This window comes from Alligator sinensis, unplaced genomic scaffold, assembly GCF_000455745.1.
Source record: "Alligator sinensis unplaced genomic scaffold, ASM45574v1 scaffold570_1, whole genome shotgun sequence".
Lineage (NCBI taxonomy): Eukaryota > Metazoa > Chordata > Crocodylia > Alligatoridae > Alligator > Alligator sinensis.
In genome coordinates, this window is record NW_005841997.1 from 1,786,761 (window position 1) to 1,808,310 (window position 21,550).

Consider the following 21,550-nt stretch of genomic DNA (forward strand, 5'->3'; position numbering starts at 1 on the left):
CCCCCCCCATGCCCCTTCCATCCCCTCCCACCACAACAGACTTACCAGCTGCAAGCTGGTATTGGAAAGTGGATCAGTATTGGCCAATAAGCCTCCTTAAAAATTGGCTATCGGTATCGGCCCCCAAAATCTCTATTGGGGCACCCCTAATAGACACCCACCACAATGTCACTCTTGTTGCTGTCCCCTCTGACCTTAACCCAGAGACTTTCAACAGGCCTATCTCCAGTTTCATCCTGAAGCTCTGAGCAATCATACAGCTCTTTTACATGAAGTGCAACTTCTCCTCTTTTCCCCGCCTGTCCTTCCTGAACAGTTTGTACCCATCCATGACTGCTCCAGTCATGTGAGCTATCCCACTAAGTCCCTGTTATTTCAATCACATCATAGTTCTATGACTGTGCAAGAACTCCAATTCTTCCTGCTTGTTTCCCAGGCTCCATGCATTTGTGTACAGACCCTTGAAGTAACTAGCTGATTGCCCTGATTTCTCAGGAAGAATGAGAAGGCCTCTCCTGTTGCCCCCTCCTGTTTGTGCTTCCTCCAGATAGCCCACTTCCCCATTTACCTAAGGGAATATGAACATATTTTTTTGAAGGAAAGTATTAAACAATCCAAATAAAAACCATTACTCCCTCTCACTACACTACACAAGATTAGACTTGTTTGGACCAGGGATCATAACCCTACCCCCATTCTCCACTCATCTACAGAATCTTCCAGGAAAAAGGATAGGCAAGACCTGAGTATTTCCTAATTTAGGAAACAGATTATAATTTACTTTTGTAAAAACCTTCCCCCAGTTTCCCAGTGCAAGAGAACTTGCACTAGGAAACAGACACATACTTATCTATTTTTCACCAGTGCAAGCTCCCTTTAAAACTAAACTTAGATCTAATAGAGAAATATTTTGAGATGTTTCTGCAAAGGGAAAAAAAAACCCAAAACAAAGATGAAATGCCAATTCTAAGTCTCATGCATAACCTGCCTTCTTCAGTAAGAAAGAACAGCTCTCTCTACCCACACACAACTTTTAGTGCTGTTACCAAATATATCTTAAATATAGCCACTTTTATGTGCTTCTCTTCTCAAACCATGCATGGGATCCTGTTAACAGGCTATATAATAACTTAAATATTTCATGTATCCCCAGTAGAGGGGTCCATCCAGTAGAACTTATTTGGTCAGACAGGACTGCTATCATAAGTAAAAGCCACTTGTATATGTGGGTGTGAGGCTGGAGTTATAACATCTGATCCAACACATTATTGAGATCTCAAACTAACACAAGACTTAAGAACCATTGTTGTTGCTGTTGCTTTGCTATTGTTGTTCGTCCTTTGAATTTGAAGATAACCATGACATCACTGGTTGCTTTGGTTTCTGTGAGCACGTGAGTGGCTGATCAGGCCAATTTGTGCTTTGAACTGTTTGTGGCACACTAAGCAAGAGATGCCGCTTTGGGTTGCTTGATCAACAGCAGGTGTGCTGCTGTTGCAGGATTTATGGTGTTTGCACTTCTGCTCTGCCTTAGCAGTTTTCCACCACTCAGACTATAGCTCTAGCATGGATAAGGCTTCACGAGGCAGAATGCTTATAAGCAAGATCTTCCCAAGACTTTGGGTCAATGTTGAAATGTTTCAAGGATTACTTGAGGGAGTCCTTGAAATGTTTCTTCTGGCCTCTCCCTCCTTTAGTTCGCCACAGAAGATCTTCTTTGGCAGTCACTCATCTGACATCCTGGTGACGTGGGCCTTCCCATCTCATCTGTGATTTCAATAGAGCGTGGGTGCTTGGAATGCCCGCCCATGTGAGAACCTCTGTGTTGGACCCTGTCTTGCCTTCTTATCCTCATCAGTTTCCTTGGACAACCCATGTGAAAGTGGTTCAGGTTCATAGCGTAGCATCTGTACATCATCCAGGTTTTGCATACATACATCAGAAGTGGCAACACAATGGCTCTGTAGACCTTCAGTTCTGTGTTGACGGATGCCTCTGCACTCCCACACATTTGCACATAGTCCATCACAGGCCATGCTTGCTTTGGCAGTTCTGGCACTGCTTTCATCATCAATGTGATCTGCATGAGATAGTGTACTGCTGAGACAGGTGAACTTGTCCACTGCCTGAACTGTGAATGGGGGGTCTGGCCATTCACTGTAAAGGTAGGCTTTATGTAAGACTTTTCTGGTGCATCACTTTTATCTTCTTAATGTTGATTGTCAGAGCAAAGTTGTCACAAGCTGAAGAGAAATGTCCCATACTCCACTGCATGTCACTCAGATTTGGCATTCAAGGAATAGTCATCAGCAAACAGAAGAGCTTGCCATCAGTCTGGTATCTGATGTTAATCCCACTGTTAGTCACAAAAGGCATCTCTAAGTCGGGCAGAGAAGAGAGTTGAGGCTCAAACAAAGCCCTGCTTGACTCTATTGGTGATTGGGAATGATTCAGATGACTCATCGTCATCCACAACACGAGCACGCATGCCATCATGGAATTGTCGAACTATTGCGATGAACATCTTTGGGCAACCAAATTTTGCCATAATCTTCCAAAGGCCCTGCCAACTGACTATCAAATGCTTTTGTTAAGTCAATGAAAGTCAGGTACAGGTTGGAGTTCTGTTCCTAACATTTCTCCTGAAGTTGACAAGCTGCAAAAACCATGTCTATGGTCCCGCAGCCTTTCCTGAAGCCACACTGACTCTCAGGCAGGACCCCTTGTTCAGTGTGTTGCACAAGGCAATTCAGCAGAATTCTGGCAAGGATTTTGCCAGCTATTGACAGCAAGGAGATGCCCCTATTGCCTTTCCACTTGTACAGGTGGATGATAGATGCATCCTTGTACTCCTGGGGTATAGCTCCTTGAGTCCACATTGACTGGAAGAGTTCAGTCAGTTTCAGAGCCATGTGCGAACCTCCGACCTTGTAGACCTCTGCTGGTATAGCATCTGCTCCAGGTGCTTTGCCATTTGACAGCAGGTTAATTAATTGCTTTCACAGCCTTGGTCAGCATTAGAGGATCAGTAAGAGATATGTTATTGTCTACCTTAGGGTCCTGGGTATAAATGAAAACTGTACCCTGCTGGAGCTTGGGGTCACTAAGAACCATTATATACCTTGCAGAAACTGTGGCTTGAGATGACAGTCAGTGTGCATCTTTGCAAAAAAGAAAAGCTGTTTTTTCCCCCCTTAGTAGTAGTGTCCAATACAATTACATATGTCCTATGTCTCGCATCAAAACCCATGGTAGCTGAGGACTTTGGAAGGTGAAGGCAGAAAGGGGCTGTAGGATCCATTCTGACAAAAATCCCAAAGAACTGAAGTTTCAGTAGCATAAGCAATGATTCTTTCTTCACACAGGTGTCTCTTACCCTACTGTTGGTGACTGGTAAGCCACATCCTCTCCAGTTGCATCAGTTGAACAATGACTTGAATTTGGTATGGCACTGTGCAGCCAAGTCTGATGCATAACTGTTTGATAAAGGTCAGTTGGTTAACTCCATGTCACTCTATTTCTGACATCTCCGCAGGTGAAAGATGCTACTTGGTAGATAAACCCTTAGCAGCTGACAGACACAGTACACAGCAAGACAGTAACACTGAAACACACTGCATCACTCATCTCCAATATTCTTTTTGATGAGACTACTTGATTTTAAGACTGTCCATCTGAAAATCAAGTTTCTTTTAGAGTATCTTAAACAGCTACCAATAATTGGAGGCACCAAAACCCCAAAAATGAACATTTCAGCAAGCACTACAAAAGTACTTTACACACATTTGCATTGTACTTGGTCAGGACTTGAGTCAGTGATCTGACTCAAAACAGTTGTTGGGGATCTCCCCCAGTAAGGCTTGTCTTAGCAACAGTCCACCCCAGGAGCTAAAATTTTAATCACTGTCTTGTCTAAAACTGTTCCAAGTAGAGGTCAGATGACTGCAGCAAGCCTATAGTGGACTACCATTGCCACTACCACATGTGGAGCTGCACCTCTGCCATTACAATACTAAGTTATGTGAAGAAACATGCTAGTGAAGACATAATTCAGTCTAGAAGCCTAAGGCAGTAGGTCCAAAAAAGAGGTCTAGCTCACTGAGCAAAAATCCTTCTTCAGTACTGGCCAGATGCATGCTTACTCCATATTGATTTCCAAGTACATTTAACACAATTCAGCCTGCATTAGTAATGCTATACTGCTACTATAAGCAGCATATGAATATCCAGAGCAAGACCATCTTTTTTAACCAATGCAATGTTCATTTATTTTGGTACTTACAAAAAAAAGCCACCCTTTTTATTCCCTCCCTCCCCCAAAAATGTCTTTTACAAACATTTAAAAATTAAAAACCAGATGATGACATGTTAATTTTGGTACAATTATTTTTCGACACAGCTGTCATAATTAGAGTTACATTTCCTGCAAGGTGACTTGCAGGGATATCCTGATTATTGGCCAAATAAAATTTCTTATTACAAGTTAGCAAATTCTAGTACAAAAATAGTCCATGTGTTAGACCAGCCTCTTATTATTATCATTGTATTCACAGGTAAGAGTCTATTGGCTGCATAATACATTAATATTTTATGAAATTTCTTTTTTTTGTGGCTCATCATCTAACTCAATATAGTGCTGAGCCTCAATAAATCCTCAGGCAAAAAACCCTAAACAGGGTTAAATATGCTGTTCAGTGTACTCTGAAGTACTGTGCTTTTCACAGGACATACAAGAAACCCCACAAACAGTTCTCAGCTAGCCTCCTTGATATTGTAATGAGAGTCAGACCCAAAAGGACCCTGCAAGTACAAATCCACAACTCCCTGTAGGAATACAGGCCACCGCTTTGATGGTCAAGTTCCACTTGGAAAACGGTCCAGCTCATCCACGTATTTCCACATATCCACTTACGGGTTTCTTTAGAAATAAAAGCAGATCATTCACAAAACATTGGGAACCCGTCCGGTACGGCCCTTATTAGGAGTGCCCCATTCCAACTGGGCTCTCTCCTCTTCTGTCTGTCTCTGGTTAATGCTTTTCAGCAGTTTCTCTCAGACCAGATTCTTCTGGGAAAATCTTGGAGAATGCTATTTGTCTCTCAAGATGTCTAGCTGTTCTTGATACTCTGTGAAAAGCCTCTGGAAACGAAGGTTCTGTCCAATGACAGGAAGAAGTTCTTTCAGCAGCTCTCTCTTTCGTAAACCCTGCACAAAAAAACATTAATAGGATTTTCATGTGTATTTCAGATGATAAGCATAGGCCCTTGATATAACAGTCATTTAAGCTTAGTGGATTCTCACTTTGACTGAGAGAACTGCTAACTTAGGGTCATCCAGCTGCTTTGATGAGACACTGAGAGAAAAAGAATGCCTCGGGGAAAGTACATTTGATCCTACTATAGCTTCTGTGCAGTGACAGAAAATTTGTGTTTTATTAAAAGGCAGATGCTTCATTGACATGGCAGCCCTTTAAATATATGATTGGTGAATGGAAAACACAGGCTGCACCCCTTCCCATCTACTAGGTTGCTTAGATAACATAATACCAGACAGAATAAAGACCAGGATCTCCCCAAGGGCATTACTATTTAGGTAAGGGAAATGGTGGATTAGAGAGAAAATGGAAGGGGTTTCATAGCTATTGTTTAGAGATTGCTTATTTACTTGACATTTAGTTTCAACTATATTTGCATCTCTGAGGGCTATTAATGTTCCCAATTTTTTAAAAATTATACTATATTAAGTCCTTAAAGACAGACATTTCATCTTTCTTAAGAAACAGTGCCTGGGTGATGATTGACTTGTTCTAGCTTCATTGCTCACAAATCATTACTATGTTAGCATAGCTTCAGAAACAGAATGGTCAGTTCTCCTGTGGGATAATTCTTCAATCTTTCTGATTCTCAACCAGCACCCCTCTGCAATTATCACCTCCTGATAATGGACACCAATGGATAATTCACCATTATTTGCATCTGCCCTGGAGGGGTGAATTAACCAGAGTTTATTGTATTTAAATCAAGTGACAACTCCCATTGTATTTTTGAACCTGACTTGGCAACATATTGAAAAATTGCTTCATTAACTAACTTCCGGTTTAAGAGCTCAATAAAATTACCCCACAGAAGCACTTCTAAGGGTAGATTGCAAACTGGGTTCTCAGCTTTGGCAATGGTCTTTTCAATGTTATCAAAAGAAATTAGTCTTTTTATATACAAAGGAACCTCTTTGTTAACACTGATATCAGCACTTACCACTACTGTTGATTCCCACTGACTTCCAGCTGAGTAATGGACTGGACCCAGTAGATCCTTGCATAATTCCCGCAAACGATATTCAAACCCTGAAATAAAGTCATTAGTAAAAGTTAAACTGTAACCACTAGACAACATATCGGTCTTAATTCAAGTTTTAAGCATGTAAACCAATAGTTCTTATAGATTCATAGACTGTAAGGGGCTGGAAGGGACCTCGCAAGATCCTTTTTAGAATTGAGGCACTCCTTGACAGGCTTGAGGTACTCTCAATAGACTCGAGAAACCCCTCAGAAAATGTCAGCTCTGAGTTTTCACTCATTTTTTGACTAAAGAAAAATAATAGAGCAATTCTTCTGTTGCAAACAACTCAAAAAGACAGCGAACAGTCAGAATGTTTTTGATGGTATGAAATCCTATTTGAAATTTCTGGGTTTATCCTGTGAAATATGTTTAGACACCTAAAAATGCTAATGTTGTGTGTCACTCACAACATCCTTGAAAAGATGTCAAAACAGACCGATCAGTGTAACGTCTGCAAACAGAAAGTATTCTTTCAAAAGTAAAAGAGTGGACAAACATCAGCGAATGGATCTATTCTAGATTTCAAAAAGCTTTCATATTTAAAGATTGCCATAAAAAGTCTTCTAAGCCTGACCAGCAACAAGAAAAGGAATAGTTGATTACTATATTATGACCATTTGTAACAGCACTCCCCCTCTAGAAATGTCTGATTTCACCTGGTTGACTCTGATGATAGGAAAACTATTTTCAATGAAACTATTACAAAAGTAAAAAGACTTAAAGTTGAGAAACTAAGACAGGAAAGGAATGTTTGGTCCAACTGGTTAAAATAGTTTTGTTTCATTTTTTATTAACACACATTGAATGCTAATATTCAAATCAGCTTGGGGAAGGATGCCTTTGTTATAAACCCAAACAGCTCTGCCTCCCGAGTTAAGACATGAGCATATGCAATAAGTATGCTTCCAAATCCTTACCAAAAAAGTCTTTCAACAAAACTAGAAATAACAAAACTTGACATTATTTAAGATCTAAAAAGTAGAAGAATTTGGCAGTGGCCATAACAAGGTTAAAGCTTGCACTGCAAGGAGTGAGTGGTGCTGAGGAGTGGACTCCATCCCTGCTCTATGTGGCTAGGATTCAGCTATGACTGGAAAACACTTTTTTTCTCTTTGTTCTTCCTTCCCAAAACAAGGTGTGTTTTGTCTAGGGGCATGTGGTACATGAGAAAATACAGTACTTACACCACTCTGAGATTCTTCAGGATAGTGAAGCACTTAGAAAGCAAATTCAGTGAAAAATACTAATTTTATTAGCACAGATATCTGAAGCCAACGGTCAAATGAGGATATTATAAACAATCGTGCATACATGACAAAAACAAGGGAGTTAAGAACAATCAATCAGATCCGTACAGAAGTCACAATGTAAACCAGACCTCACCTTCATTAACTAGGTACCGTGCATAGATAAGGAGCCAATGGCGATATTCATGACTGGATTGTAACGTAAGTGCCGCTGCTATCTGATTCTCCAGGTAAGCAAGTGTTGTTTCTTGTTGTACTAAATGAGGCATGGAGAACAATCTTGCAGCTTGCCTTCCTGAACTATAAGGCCAAAGAGGATTTAGCATAATATAAATAAAGTCAGTTGTCAGCATAGCAAAAAGCAATACTCCAGACACTATTCTTCTAGGCTTCACATGTCAAAGGAATCTAGTGCTTTACAAGTCTGGGCTTCCAGCAGCAACATTAGTACTGCTCCAACAGGCAAAATGATTATGTTAAGACTTTGTCTACATGGGCAAAAATGGAAAATCACCTTCTAGACGTGGGTACCTCACTCCAAAAGGACCCAAACTGGCTTTCCAGGAACGCCAGGCTCAGTGGTTCCCTTCTCCCTCAACCCAATTTCTACAATGGGACCAGCAATAGTCGAGTCTTTGCAGCCTCCTGGGGTCATCATTCACCCCAGCAGAAACAGGTCTCTGGATTTTGTTATGTAGCCACTGATCATTCCTTTCCCCACAATCACTCTCTCTCCCATTGCTGCAACTCTCAACTGCTTAGCTTTAGTCTTCTTTGTCCTCTGTGATTCTCTCTCTTCTCCCTTTTCTCCCCATTTGGGATTCTCCCTTCTTGTCCCACCCTGAATATCTAAGCCAGGGGCAGAGGGCCACTTACTGAGTTTTGGCAAGCCATTGAGGGCCACATGACAGGCCACCAGGGGCAGATAAATATTACTTTTCTAAAATTTTAGGGGCCTTGTGGGCCGGATAGAATGGCCTGGTGGGCTGCATCCGGCCCATGGGCCGCATTTTGCCCACCCCTGATCTAAGCTAAGTTATTTGGTCATCTGGTTATTTGGTTTTTGTAAACAAACAACAAAAACCACACAAGTTATTTGCATTCCTAAACACTTGTCTCAAATAACAATTTTTTTGAACATATATATTTTAAGGAGTATGAAATGCAGGAAGCAGATCTAGGATAGGCAGAAAGGCTTGGAAAAGCCAGTTCACATGCAAGAGAAATAAGACAGTGAACTGCCTGTAGAAGCCTCCTGCTTGTTCTTGCTATGCCCTTCTGAAGTCTTCAAAAGTTAGGAATATGCAACAATGACTAATCATGCAACCTTCTTCAAAATGCTTAAAAAGATCCTGTTAAATAAGTGAGCTAAAGACATTAATATTAAACACTGCACCATCATGTAAGAAAGAGCCAGAAGCATTAGTATTAATTGAAGTGTGTAGCCTCCTTTATACTGCTCAAAACAGTCTCTGAACTAAATTAAATTATAAGTTATCAAGGTGTAAGACTTTAAAATCACTCACTTTATTAACCTCACTGTCAGATTAGTGCCCTCTCCCAACCTTATTTCCAGAAGGAAGAAAAAAACATTGGGCTAATATGTGAAGATGAATAAAAAGTGTAAGTGCATACTTTGATGTTCGTCCCTGTATTACTGCTAAGGGTCCTGAACACAACATGGCTTCCTGGGACGGTAAACTATTCCTGAAGTCTGCGCATTGTGCTAGCGAATCCTGTTTGTCAGAGACAAGATTCCTGGGAAACAAACACAACAAACACGTTAAAACAGAGTATGTGGTGCTTCAGCTGACAAATGGATTTTATTCTGTTCTGTCTTAAAACGAGATTTGTATTTTCACAATTACGTGCTCTTAAAGTTCTTTTTTCTAGTAAAGAATCCCAGGAACCAAAATACTGGTGTCCAAGACTTTGGGTCAAATACTATTCACTCTTTTCATACAAATGATCACACCAATAATTCGTGTGACTGTTCAAGTAATGTAAGCAGTGCTTAACACATGCTCTGAAAAAAGCAGAAGACTATTCATGGGCATGTTTTATAGGTCACCTTACTTGTAACTGGTATACTGAAAACCAAGATGGGTGCCCAAAACCAAGACTGTATGGAACAGTTTCACAAGGAAGTCATTACCTATAACTTTATTCTAAGTCTTGATTCTCTGCACAGTTGAACCCCGCTCTTGTACTGCTGTTCACCCATTCACTTACACTCTCCTCTCAGAATGTAAAGATGCCTAGAGATTTGACAGCTATAACTGGCATTTCCCACACCTAATCCAGGGTATAATCTTCCTGGACTTGGCAGGCAAGGGAACGGGTTGCTCAAATGAAGACCAATTTTAGGCTGATCAGACAGCTCAGATGTAAAAGGACAACAGCATTTACACTAATCTTGATTGCTTATAACAGTTAATTTGAGCTAGCAACTAAAAGAATCTTTGTTTTATATAATTCTGATGATGTGGAAAATAGAAACACAATGAGAAAGTCGGAGAATGGCTGAAATTTTATCTTCCCTTCCTCATTGGCCTGGGATACAGACAAACTGATGCCAGGCAGTAAAAGTGGGATATTCTGAGCATGTTTTCTCAATCTGTTTAAAAGGGAGGGCAGGGGGGTGAGATAGACCACAACATTAGAAACACAAATTCCCATACAAACCCAGCAGAACTCTAAAACTTCCTGAAAGCTTTTTCAGACTAATTTCCCAATAACTAATCTTTCATATTCAAAAACATGACTAAAAAAGAAAAGACTATTTTATATTGTCATGTATGTAGTCATTAGGAAAAATAGCAAGGAAACAAAAGCCTTGAAAGTTACAGGCCTAAGCTGCATATTTTAAACAACTCTTAATAATAAAAATCTAACAGGATTGGCCCACCCATTCACATACTGGGGCAGTGGGAGCAAAGCAACAGACAAGCCTAGTCTGTTCCTGCTTGGCTTAGTTTCAAGTACAGGGTAAAGTGGCAGTAAATCAGAAGCGATACCATGTCAACACAGAAAGCTTTATAAAATAGGAAAGAATGTGTAACTTACCACGTAGATAGAGAAGGATTAAAACAATATGCCTTTCCATCAGACATGCTCATTACTGGTATACCATGCTGAGTCAACAAGATTTGAGAGACTGTTGCATCACTTCCTATAGATCAAATCAGAACACATGATTCCTTTGCAATAATTATTATATAACATTTAGAATATTGTATATTCAAAGGGCTGTAACGCCACTAATGAATCCTCACAACAGTTCTATTGATAAAAGAAGCAATGTCATGTGCCCATTTTTTTGGAGGGGAAACTGAGGCAATGAAAGGAATGGACTCACAGAATGCACGCAGCATGCCACAGGCAGACTGAGGCCAGTGTAATGTAACATGCATCATTCTTTTGCAATTGTCATGATATTATCTTGGGACGGTACAAGATACATAAACACTAATTATAAGGAAATAGATATTTACAGTATATCATGGCTGAATAGTCACACTGTTACTTAAGTTTGTTATTTCTCAAGAGAAATCTTTCAGTTTTATTTCATCTTCAAGCCAATCTTCTAATAAAGTATGCTTGGAAAGAATGTGCTATAAAAAAAGGTAATGGACCTTTTTTTCCTGCTTTTCAGCATATCCTGATCCTAGAGTCTTTTTGAGTACACGGCTGACTGATCAGATGCGACTATACATGAAGATTATTTGCATTCTATACTACACACATATAGACAGACATTTTTAACTTTGATTGATATGGTTGATATTAAAATGTGTGTACACTGAAAGGTTAATTTTCTTCCTTTGCTAAATATTGGCAGGGACATAAGAGTTTTTAAATCTTAAATTTAAGATGATCTTTAAATCTTTTATCCATTATTAAGTTGTACTATACTTAACTCTATATGAAAGTTATACAATGGGGACTCTAATACCAAGTGGATTTAAATATAGGATTAGAAAGTATTTCATACTAACCCCACAACCCTGCATTTACACATTTACAAATGAACCAGAATGGAGTAAATTCCAGCATCCTCTATAGCTTCCCTCAATTATTTCTGTCATAATACAACATTACCCAGTTACTTCCATTTAACACCCAACTACATAAAAAAGAAAACCCACTGTTCTTGCTTTCTAGGGCTCAGTAGAATTTTAACATTTCATTAAAGGGTCTACATATTGCAGGAGGGCTACAAGACTCAGGACAGTAAGTAAATGTACCCTTTTGTTACCTGATAATAATATTTGCAGAGACTCATCTTTAACAACTGCTAACTGTTTATGAACATCCCTGCAGAGAGATACAAAAGGAAAAATCTAGACTTTAAAAACAAATGAAATACTCCCAATCATATAACAAATAACTTCCCAGAATTGTTTTAATCATTTTTATCAGGATGTTAACTAATTAAGGTGGCAGAGCTATATGTTATAGAGTTAGAATGATTTGTGCTTCTGTGGCTCCTTTCACCAGAAAAATCTCCTCATACTTGGCCAACATTTAGCCATTCAACATTCTGAGATAAGTATGACTTATTTGCCCCTTTTTACAGATAAGTAGATTAAGGTGCATAGAGACTGAGTGGCCCAAAATCAAATGGCAAATCAACAGAACTTGGGAATTAACCTACCAACTCCTGAAACCCACACTTGAACTGCTAAACCACAAATCATAATGCTCCTTCCAATGTTGGTTTAATGAAAATGAGAACTTGAATCATTTGTATTTTACTTACTTTATCTCCAACATGCATAATCACCCTGACCTAGAAAGTTGCTCAAACTAATGACCCTTGGATATGATAAATTACGTGCTTTTTTAGGATGGACTTTTCACCCATGCAGAGTGCCATTTAAGTCCTTAAAAGGAAACCAAGAGGGCTCAAGTCTTGCACAATGGGCCCTTTGGGTGATTTCATGTCCACAAAAAAACCCTGGATCCAGATCTAAGCTGACCTGAAGCAGCAACACAATAAGTCACCAACCCAACCACTGATCAAAACAATCTCTCACATTCATTGAATAGAAGTAACAGGCTAAGAAATCACATGCAGCCAATGACCATTGTTTGCCATGGCAGCCTATTTGGTACTCACCACACAGAGAGCGTAGCAGCAGTGGTGAGAGCCATTATATAAGGACCTGTGCAATGGAGGGTGGAGATGGGCGAATGCAACATTATAGGTGGAAGAAGACGACGACCACAAGCTGAAAATACTGACAAGGTCCGCTTTTCACAGGCTACACTCACAATGTCACTGAAAAGGATCAACAGAAAACACTGGAATTCAGTAAAACTGAAAGCTGCATAAATTGAATGGATCCCTTGAGTTACTGATGATAGTTATGCAGCAAAGGTAAGAGAGAAAAAAAAAAGAAAAAAAAAAAAAAGGGAAAAATGTGGTTTTGAGTTTTAAATTCAAGTCTCTTCCCCACTCAGGATGGAGGTTAATATCGCATAATAGTGGGAAAGAGAGGAAATGGCTGATTAACAAAGCTAACCCTTCAATCCTACTGGGCTTTTTAGACAGATTATTTTTATACCCAGGCCTAGCAGAGAAAGTGGGATGAAGATGCTGTGCTCTCTCAGGCCTGACCCCTGGAAAGGGTGGAAATACAGAATTTCTAAATGACAAAATTAATTAAAAGAAGATTGAAAAACCCTGCTGTTAAAACCCAAATGTATCCTTCAAATAAAAGTGCTGGACAATTGTTTTGCCAGCAAAGGAGTCCTAGCATAGAAAAAGGAGTGCTTAGAATCTCCTTCAATAGAGCGAGGGAGGAAAATTTACCTTAGCTTTTCAGAACCATTGTTTTAGCCTGCTTTGAAGAATGCTTTTAAGTCTAAATGTTGGATAAAGGACATGAGAGGCAAGGCACTTGCAATTTCCTGTTATGGAAGACAAGGCATGCCTAAAACAAAGAAGGCTGTACATAGTTTTGTAACTAGCACTCGCCTTGAGTAGCCTAAAACACAAGCCATGGTAACCAAACCTTGGGCTGACCTTTGAACCCACTTTGGCTAATTAAGAGATTTTTTTAAATGATGTATGTAACTGTACAAAAATACAGCACCTTCCAAATGCAACCAAGAAAACCTTGTCAAAGCTTCATGAGTTTACTTTGTTCCATTCAGAAACCCAGTATAAAACTATTCTATTTCCTTGTGTACCATACACTTCCAAGGCAGGCAGGCATTTGGTTTTGGGAAGGCAGAATGCAAAAAAAGTTCCCATGACTGAATGCTGGTTGCATGGAGCAGATGGTCTATTTCTTTGGCATCACTCGCTGTCTCCTTGAAATTCTGCAGCTAAGCTTTAACTCTGTCAGCCAATTTGGCAGTGGTTGAGGCAGGGTTAAAGCTTTAGCTGTGGAGCTGAAATGATGAAGAACAGGCTCCACCCCTCCTGCATGTGGTCAGAAGCCAGCCACCAGCCACCATTCCAGCAAAAAACAGCTTCCTCGCTTAAAATACACCCCCCAGTTTTGCAGGGCTAGTTATGGGGGAAAAGGTGTGTGGATGGTATGTGAGTAATTATGGGGTTTACATGAATTTTTGGGTATCATAGTTCTGACCTCAAGAAGAACACAAATTTTAAACTCAATTTCTGATGTGGAAGTTAAACAGTAACAGTTGAGACAAGTAAGCAGGAGAAACTGCAGATATTTCAGAGGACATTTGTACTCCCCAAAAAAGAACCTATTTAATATGTTCCTTTAAGTTTTGTTTTGGAAGTACTGACTAAGCAATTGTTACTTCTCATGTTTTAGTTCACTTTAATGGAGACATTTAAAGCAGAGACTTGGTGTCTGACAATTGCATAATAGGGATACTGGTTAGGTCAGGACTCTCAGAGCTAACAGAATGATAAGGCTTCCATCAGGACTATACACAGAGCATATTATATTTATCCCCCTGCCACATTGAATACCAAAGCATTGTAAAAGGGTTAAAAAAGAACTATTGACAAAGCTAAACAGCAGAAATCAACAGGAGTCACAGAGAAAGCCAACGCCCCCAGAATAGGTGCTGTGGCAGGGGGAAAGGGGATGAAAAACAATGGACTAAAATGGGTTAACAGGAAGAGAAGTTTTAAGACTATTTTGTAGCATGCTTGAGCAATCATATAACCTTCTAAAAGTAAGTGACAGACATGAACTGTAACAGTGCACTTCAGTGAACATTTTACAAAATGTATCCATGTTCAAGAAATGTATATCAGTAAGTAGCAAAATTCAGAGAAGCTGTCTAAGAACACGTAAATGCTAAATAGGATATACTTAACACATTGAACATTTTCCAAAGGCACCCTGAATACAGTAACCACTAACCACATGTTTAATGGTGTCACAATACAGCCCCAAAGACTCCCTTGACCAAAAGACTTGCTCGTTATCTGGAAGTACCTACTTCTTTAACACGTTTTCTTACCAGCTTCCAGCTGCAGTGAGAATTCGACTGGTGAGGACTGTCTCCCATTCTTTCCCTTCACGATTACATTTTAGCCTGCTCAGCTTCGAACCTCCAACTGTGGTCATTTCATTCTCTACCTCAATGTACATGGAAGGATCTGAACTTACCTACAAAAGAACAGGGTATATCTTTTTATATATAGGAAAACAGCTCAAGGAACTGTAAAATGATGTAGGTTTAATAGGGGGCCCAGTTAATACTTCAGTGTTTAGCACTGAAAACATTAAGGAACAAGAGTGGTAAATTTTCAATTTTTTTTTAAATGGCCTCAAAACAGAACAACACTATTTGAAAAGGGAAAGACTGTGGCGACATAGAGCCATTCAGGACTAAGACACAGCAATGCTTCCAGCACATCTTGAAAACATAGATAAAGAAAGTGTTAATATTTTTCTACACTTTTTCTATGCTTTGTTTTTCCCCAACTCCTGGGCAGCAATTCCAGTAGCTGGATCCAATTTTGCTCCAGCCTTCCAGAATTCCTGTGCCTACAGCCAGACTTTTGTGCTACAAGTACACAGACGAGGCATTTTATAGGAACACAAGCCGATAGACACTGAGCATGTCCTCCTACTTTGCGCATAGGTCTCTGAGGAATTATACAGCTATTCACTTAATACTGTAGAGATCTGGTTGTGACAAACATGTGAGGAGAAAGCCCTAGACCCAGACTGTGTCTACTGTTACTTTTCCTCTTTTCTCACCAAAGCTAAATGAAGGAAGAAGGGAGCTGACAACTGTCTTAGAAGCCAAATCAGCTGTACAGGCAGGTCAGATGGGAAGCAAAGAGGCTGCAGCAAGAGGGAGCTGGGGTTACATACTGGAACCTGGGGAGGGAACAGTCTGTAGGGATGTCTTCAGTAGTAGGGGACAGAGGAAGGAAGGAGTCAGTGGAAAAGTCTTACACATAAGAAGACCCTGGAAAGTTTAGGCAAATCAACCAGGTAGACAAAGCCCTGGCTGGCATGATGTAATTGGGGCTGGTCCTACTTTGAGCAGGGGGTTGGACTAGCTGACCTCCTGAGGTTCCTTCCAACCCTCATTTTCTATGATTCTAACTAAAGGACTGAAACTGAACGTGCATATTTTACAGCTCATTCAACACTATGTGGAAGCTCTCGTTCAGGAGGAAAGCAGCCTGGTATCACTGAAGTTAATTGAGCATTGCCCTGGACAATAAAACCACTTTACTCGACAACAAGACCAACCACACAGAAGTGGAAAGCACTTCAACTTATCCATGTTGACTTCACAACTTAACCTGATTCACATTAACCTTCCCAAGTGTCTCTCTCTCTAGGTCAGCCCTGAAAAAAGCTGAGTTGAGTAGACCTCCTATTTTGACAGACAGCAGTGTAATTGTTCAATTTAGAATGAAGATTGAGCATCTTAAGGGTCCTTTTGACAAAGTAATCAAGTCTCGTTTGAACATGAGGAAAAGCCACTTAAGTAAACATTTTAAAAATGATGGGTTCGCTGCTGCCCACTTACTTGCAATGTAAACGATTTCTGAGGGATTGGGGTTGGCAGTTTAAGTGCTAATGCTGGTGCAGAGATGCAAATAGCATCCTTCTCAGAGGCCAGTGCAGCTGGGGACTGAAAAAAAAACCAACAACCCCAAAAAACAATTAAACAGTTAAATAATACTTAGCAATAGAATGTTAAAGACAAATAGAACAGCACGATTGGCATTTTTTAAAGTTCTCCCGTGCAAATATGCCATAACGCAGATTATGTTTGCCAAAGCAAATCCTCTACACATGATTAATTGTACACAAAAATCCTATTGCAAATGTTCAAAATCTTTTTTTTTCTAATTACATAAACACTAGGTCTGAGTTCTCCCTAGTAGCTAAAATTTTTTTTAAAAGAACAAACAAGCATAAATGTGATCATTACTTCATGTACTGGGCCACCTTTAACATTTTCAACATGAACTAACTAACAGAATTCCTCATGTGATTCAGGGCAAAAAGTCAGCTTTGAATACTAGGAATAAAGACAGTTATTGTGTCCCAGATAAAGATGGGACATACTGCTGTAATGCACTAGCTTTGTCGGCTCGGTACCATCATCCGTAGACTAGATGATCATAATTGCTCAAGATGTCTCAATCGTGTCACTGCTACCAAGTCTAAAGATTACTGACAGCTAACGGAGTTTTTTCTTTTTGATCAAGTGGCAAACATCTGTTGCTGTTGCAAAGGTCCAGCATCTAATTCTAATACTCTGCATACTATTTAGTAGGTAAGTGCTATGTTTGTATGTATACACCACAAAGATCTGTGATGTTATATGCATCTTTACGTTAAAGTCTTGCAGCCAAGCAAGAGAACTATCCACAACATTCTCAGGGACCTTCATACTTCTGATCCTTCCCTGAACACACCTTGGTTAAATTTAAAACAAAGGACAACATGAGATTTTTTAAATTACATAAATATTAGAGACTGCAAAGAGTCATCACTATAGATAACAATTAAATTGTTGACACCATAGTCACCTGAACAGTTAAAGTCACAGGTACAAGTCTGGAATCTTTTCGTGGCCTTCCTTTTTTCTTCTTTTCTACTGTTTCTCCCTCAAGTTCTAGTTTACGTTTGGGTATTGACAGTGGTTTAGCAATTGGAATCTTCTCCTCACTGTCACTGCTACTCTCCAGGATATCCTTGGGCTTATTTTCTTTAATTAAATTCTGATCCTTCAATCTGCATGAGTAAACAACAACAACAACAAATCATTTACACAAGCTGTTTCCAAAATTGCCACCAATCCTACCCACCAGGTATTTCTAGCCAGGCAGCAAGGCCATTCTTAGGCTTGCCTGAACATTGAAAATAGTGCAAAGTAAACAAAACCCAGAGAAAACTTCTAATTTCATTGTGCAAGTATAGGCTGTACAAAATACAGCTTGTTCAAGTTAATTCTCTGCTTAAAAGAAAAATTAGAGTGCAGACCACTAAGCCAATACAAGACTCAGCAACTAAAGCCTTCCATACTTTTGTAAATAAACTTCATTTAACTGGGTTATGGATACTGTTCCACATGAGGAACAACTGTCCAACCAGACAATGCAACCTGAATTTATGCAAAGAAACTGGTTTCATTATTGTTGATTTCACAGAATCATAGACTTAAAGGACCGGAAGGGACCCATAAGATCATCAAGTTCGGTCTTCTGCCATAGGCAGGAGGTTATTGGGCTCAAACAAGCTCAACGAGGTGCTTGTCCAGCCTCCTTTTGAACACCTCCAAGACATTTTTAAAGGTAGGTTTCTCTGGTGCATCGGTGGGTAGACAGGAGTACAGGAGGTGAAAGGGAATAAAACTGACAATAGAGAGCTTGAAAAATTATCATGAAAAACATACAGGTTTTATCATGAAAAACATACATATATTACTTGGCATTTATTAATGGCAGATGAAATTTTGAGTTGTTTTCTCCATTTACACAGCTTGACTGGGTTTCAATTTCACAGTCTTCTCTGGTTCTGATTCAATTAGGTAACTGTTGCCTGCATATTCAGCTACTTTGCTACTAACCCCCATTTTCCAAATTATGTATGCAGTAAATTACATGGGACCTAGTGAGGAGAACTAAGTGTTTCCATGAGGAAAACAGCACATTTTATTCTACTCTTTGCTTTTTTCTCCTAGCCAATTTTTGGTTCGTGATGTTTTGTCCTTCATCCCATATCCACTTTGTTTCTTTATAAGCTTCTTGTGTACAGGACTTGGTTAAAGGCCTTTCAGAACTCTAAAATTACATCAAGCAGTTCTCCTTTATCTACTACTTTATTGGCACATTAAAAGAATTCAGTGATTAGTAGGATACTTTTTCATGTATAGAAAGCATGCTGGCTAGACCCTATAGAACAAAAGATTTTTTTAAATTGTATTTTTAAGATAGGTTTCAAACAATTCACCAGGTATAGATGGACCCAAATCATCCTGTGTGGATTTGTTTCCTTATTTGGGGATGCACAGACACTCGTGTTGGGGTTAGCTTTAGGACTAGAAATAGGATAAAGGTAAAGCAAGTTCTTTTCTTTTTCTCTCTCTTTTTTTTTTTAAACAGACTACATACCTCTCTTGCAAACAGCAGTGACCTTTATGTGATTTGTTATGGGACATGTGGATAGAGGTGTTATAGCCTGCACAGATTGGTCATATAGCAAATGTTTTCATTTTTAGATTTAAGAATTTGTGGCTCCATAGGCAAGAACCTTAAAAGCAATATTTCTTATTGGATCTTTTTTAGAACAGAACACTAAAATTTCTCTGCAGCTACTGGGATGCTGAGATATTTTCTATATCTTATGGTAATATAATTTATGTGGGGATGGAGTTTACTGTTTGTTATATGGAGGCACACCAGCTATTTTTATACTCCAAGAAGAACACACAATAATTTTAACTCTCAAAGCAAAAGTTTTAACTGAAAGTTTTGAGTTTCTTTGGCCCCACATGCTTGAGGCCACATAACACACATGAACATGCATGGCTAATGCTACCTCAAAACTTTAATCACCTGCACCTCCTCTTCTTGGCTTCCATCTACGGAGGAGATCCAAGTCAATCTTGAGACACCTGGCATTAATGCATGCAGAGCTGAGGGAACCGTACAGCTTTAACTCTCTGCTTTATTGCCCTCCTCTGACTTGAAGGGTCTCTTACCTGTCTATGGCAGTCTGATTTGCATTTGTTACAACAGCAGTCCCTGAGGTGGCTTTGGATCGTTCTGTAAATCTGGAATCAAATGCTTTCATTGGTTCAATCTTGGATGGGGTTGTTAAAACAGAAGATGATGCCGGAGGAGCAGCTGAAGCAGAGGTAGCATTTACACTGTTCAGGAAAAAGAGAACAAAAACCCAAAGATTGAAAAAACATGACTATCTGGAAACCTAAATCCCTGATCACCAATCAATGCTTATTCAAAACCTCCTACCAAAGCTAGAAGTTGAATGAAACTGACCACACAGGGAAATACATAAATTGTAAGACAACTCATCCTTTCTTTTGTCAGCATACTCTAAACCTTGGCTAGCCTCAAAAGATTCCCAAGAAGCAGATTAAGACCAGAAGAGTGGGGAAGAAGGAAATCAAATGAGCAACTGAAAGGGAAGGAATGACCAGAACTTGGACAGCGAGCCTAGATGGGGAAAATAGGTCTGCCTGAATAAGGCAAGCAGGTCTAGAAGGAAAAATATGATGTGCTGACCAGGATAGACAGATGGGGGTAGGGAAAATGAGAGGAACAGGAGGAAGGGAATGGGCAGAAAAGTGAACATCAGAGCAGCCTCTTCCCCTGCATTGCGGAAGAGAACCCCAAGATTTCTAGTTGCCCCATTGTTTTACTATCAGTAAATAAATACCCTGCTGTCATTTACTGCATTAGTTGAAGCATGGTTAATCTAAAGGCTCAATCCTGCTGATCTTTTTTTGTGGGAGTACACATGAATGTCAGTAAGATAGAACTTAGTTTTCAATTTGCTTTTTATTTAGGAAATTACATACAAAAAAGCCAATGTTAAAAGAACATTACTAAGGTTTCAAAGCCAAATACAATACTCAAGTTAGAACACTAAAATTAAGACTGTCCATGCATCTTGAATTTGGCTCCCATGTGTCCCTACTTCACAGCAGTGTTTTAAGTACATATTTACCTACTAGTCCATCTCCCCCTGCCCTCACCCCATGAAATCCTTCTGCCCCTCATTTTTCTGTATCTTTCTTAAAATGCAGAACTCAAAAATGCACATGACACCAGCTGAGGTCTAACCTGCACTAATTAGTACCATTTAGTTCCATGTCCTGCACACAATATTTCCATTTATGCAGCCCCAAAACCGCAGTTTTGGACAGTTTCATTATTACCAATTGCACTCAGAAATTTAAGCATGGATTCTTAGAGCAGTGAACGAGAATATAAATAACGGGTTGCGCTTGAGAAGTTCATTTCCAGGCCTGGCCTGCAGATTTGTTCATCATTCTGAAGAATAAAAACTGTAAAAAGTCACAAAGGCAAAAAATTAGACATCTTGCAAATACTGACCCATCTTTATTTGCTGCATCATCTGTTGGTTTTATACTGGCTGCTGTTGGTTCTATGGAAGGCTTTGAAGTATTGAGGGAGTTGGTTGCATTGGACTCTAATGACACAAGTTGTTGGCTACTTTGAGAAGACATCATTGACCCAGCCAGAGATCCAGATATTGGGATGCTATTGAAGAATGCTGTAGAAAAATCCCTACGAGAAAACATTAAAAAAAAAATCAAATATCTAACTTATACTGACATGGTTTATTAAGGAATATTTTAAGCCAACTTTGATCTCCTTTTGTGGGAGGATAACATGATTTTTAATTTTTTTTTTTAAACCTTCAGTTTCTTCCATTGATTTTCTTTTCTTATTTTAAATACATTTGAGGCGAATGTGGTGTATCTTGGTTTATCTGCCTTTAT

At 39.4% G+C, this 21,550-nt stretch overlaps 1 protein-coding gene across 1 annotated transcript in view; it reads right to left on the reverse strand.

Annotated features, from left to right (window-relative positions):
• Positions 1–4,242: 4,242 nt before the first annotated feature.
• LOC102376944 (protein HIRA) overlaps positions 4,243–21,550 on the reverse strand; it is a 58,432-nt gene continuing 41,124 nt past the window's right edge. The window contains exons 14-25 of the mRNA XM_025201530.1: positions 21,141–21,335; positions 19,763–19,930; positions 17,589–17,793; positions 16,577–16,681; positions 15,044–15,192; positions 12,708–12,869; positions 11,844–11,902; positions 10,652–10,757; positions 9,221–9,343; positions 7,722–7,885; positions 6,255–6,343; positions 4,243–5,205 (exon numbers count right to left, since the gene is read on the reverse strand). Of these exons, the coding sequence (XP_025057315.1) occupies positions 5,089–5,205; positions 6,255–6,343; positions 7,722–7,885; positions 9,221–9,343; positions 10,652–10,757; positions 11,844–11,902; positions 12,708–12,869; positions 15,044–15,192; positions 16,577–16,681; positions 17,589–17,793; positions 19,763–19,930; positions 21,141–21,335 (1,642 nt within the window). The 3' untranslated portion in view covers positions 4,243–5,088. The remainder of the gene's footprint in view (positions 5,206–6,254; positions 6,344–7,721; positions 7,886–9,220; positions 9,344–10,651; positions 10,758–11,843; positions 11,903–12,707; positions 12,870–15,043; positions 15,193–16,576; positions 16,682–17,588; positions 17,794–19,762; positions 19,931–21,140; positions 21,336–21,550) is intronic.